General features: G+C 56.9%; 1 protein-coding gene across 1 annotated transcript in view; it reads right to left on the reverse strand.

Annotated features, from left to right (window-relative positions):
- Window positions 1-552: 552 nt before the first annotated feature.
- The window catches only part of GPR27 (G protein-coupled receptor 27), a 13,090-nt gene continuing 11,732 nt past the window's right edge, over window positions 553-1,910 (reverse strand). The window contains exon 2 of the mRNA XM_019504580.1: window positions 553-1,784. Within this exon, the coding sequence (XP_019360125.1) occupies window positions 644-1,784 (1,141 nt within the window). The 3' untranslated portion in view covers window positions 553-643. The remainder of the gene's footprint in view (window positions 1,785-1,910) is intronic.

The following is a 1,910-nucleotide window of genomic DNA, read 5'->3' on the forward strand; positions in this document are numbered from 1 at the left end:
AAGTCACTGCTTTAATACTTCAATCACTTGAGAACGTCACAACCCAGTAGCTCCCAACAAGAACCGACTTCTTATCATACTTAGGGATTTTGTCTTCTTGTTCTTCCCTTAAATCAAATAATAAAACAACACCTCTTGAGGTCATCAAAAAATAACTTTAGTATAAAATTTTGTCTTGGCCTTTATCAAATCTTAGATGAATAAAATTGTTAAGCCTTTATCAAAACAGACAGGAATAGAAAAAAAAAGAAAGAAAAATCACCATGACCTTATATCCAAATCTGTTGGAATCACGCCTACAAATGTCAGAAGCAAGACCAGAAACGTGGAGCCCTGTTTTTGTTTTCAGAAACCACACAAAACACAAAGACAGCTTCTTACAGCCTAAGGTGGGGGGCGGAGGGGGTGTTCTGTTTATGGGAGCCTCCCCGTGGACAGCGATTTGAGAAGAGCATAGGCAAAGTATAGAAAAATAAATAAGACAGCTTCATACAGCCTAAGGTGTGGGGGGTTGGGGGGATGGTTTGAAAAGTGTCCCCGCAGGCAGCTCTCCCAGGATATGCAGAAATAGGGAAAACGACCCTTTAAAAAACAGACAAGTAAACCAATAAATAAATAGAAGAAGAAAGAAAGAAAAGCCACCCTACATCCCAAAGCTCTTGAGATCGCACAGTATGGTGCCCTGGGCGCTCTGTATGCTTTGGCAGCAAGGGAAGTGGGCTCGGAGGCAGACCCGCAGCTCCTTGTTGAAAATGAAGCACAGGAAGGGGTTGACTCCGGCCTGGGCGAACGTCATCCAGACCGAGGCGGTCAGGTAGACCTGGGGGATGGTGCTGGCCTTGATGAAGACCCGCAGGTAGCAGGCCACGATGTAGGGGGACCAGAGGAGCAGGAAGAGCAAGGTGATCATGTAGAACATCTTGCAGAGCCTCTTCTCCATCTTGAACTCCTCCAGCACCAGCAGCCGCTTGATCTGGCTGTGCGTGGCCTGCCGGATGCCCACCAGGGTGGGCGGCGTGGGGCCCCTGCCGAAGCCGGCCGTCCAGTTGGCCGCCGCTTGCCCGGTGGCGCCAGGCCCGTGGAAAGTCCAGTTCTGGCTGATGGCCGGGACCAGCTGGGCCGGCTTCATCTTGCGGTGGCCGTGGATGAAGAAGAGGAGCTTCCCATAGACCAGGTGGGTGGCGGCGATGACGGCGGCCAGCATGAGCATGAAGCCCAGCGTGTCGTTGGCCTTGACGTAGCGGTGCTCGAAGATGCACTGCTCCTCCTCCCGGATGAACTTGTAGGTGCCCACGTCGAAGACGGGCGGGAAGGCCATGGCCATGGACAGCGTCCACACCATGCACACCACGGCCAGGCAGGTCCAGCCCGTCAGGCGCTTGGCGTAGAAGCGGTGGTGGGCGATGGCCATGTAGCGCGTGACGCCCACGCAGAAGAGCAGGAAGGCCGCGTGGAAGCAGAAGAGCACGGCCAGGAAGGCCAGCACCTTGCAGCTGAGCGGCCCGTGTGGCCAGGCGCCGGCCCCGCTGCGCACGGACAGCATGACGAAGGGGAAGCAGGCCAGCGAGCGCAGCCCGTCGGCCAGGCACAGGTCCAGCAGCAGGTAGTAGGGCGCACGGTGCAGCTGGCGGTCCTTGAGGATGAGCCAAGCGAACAGCACGTTGCCCGCCAGGCTCACGCACAGGATCAGCCCCAGCGTGGCCAGCTTCAGGCCCGGCGCGCTCAGCAGGCCGCCGGGGCTGGGCAGGTGCGGGCTGCTGCTGCTGCCGCCGCCACCGCCGCCGCCGCCGAGGTAAGCAGGCACACGTGTGGGTGGCACACGTGCACCCTGCTCCCCTCGCTCCTGCTCCCCAACTGCCGGTGGGATTTCAAACCGCGGCTTTTTAAAGCACGCGGTTTGAAATTCCCGC

The sequence above is a fragment of the Gavialis gangeticus genome, unplaced genomic scaffold (genome assembly GCF_001723915.1).
Source record: "Gavialis gangeticus isolate Ggan-Ray unplaced genomic scaffold, GavGan_comp1, whole genome shotgun sequence".
Classification (NCBI taxonomy): Eukaryota; Metazoa; Chordata; order Crocodylia; family Gavialidae; genus Gavialis; species Gavialis gangeticus.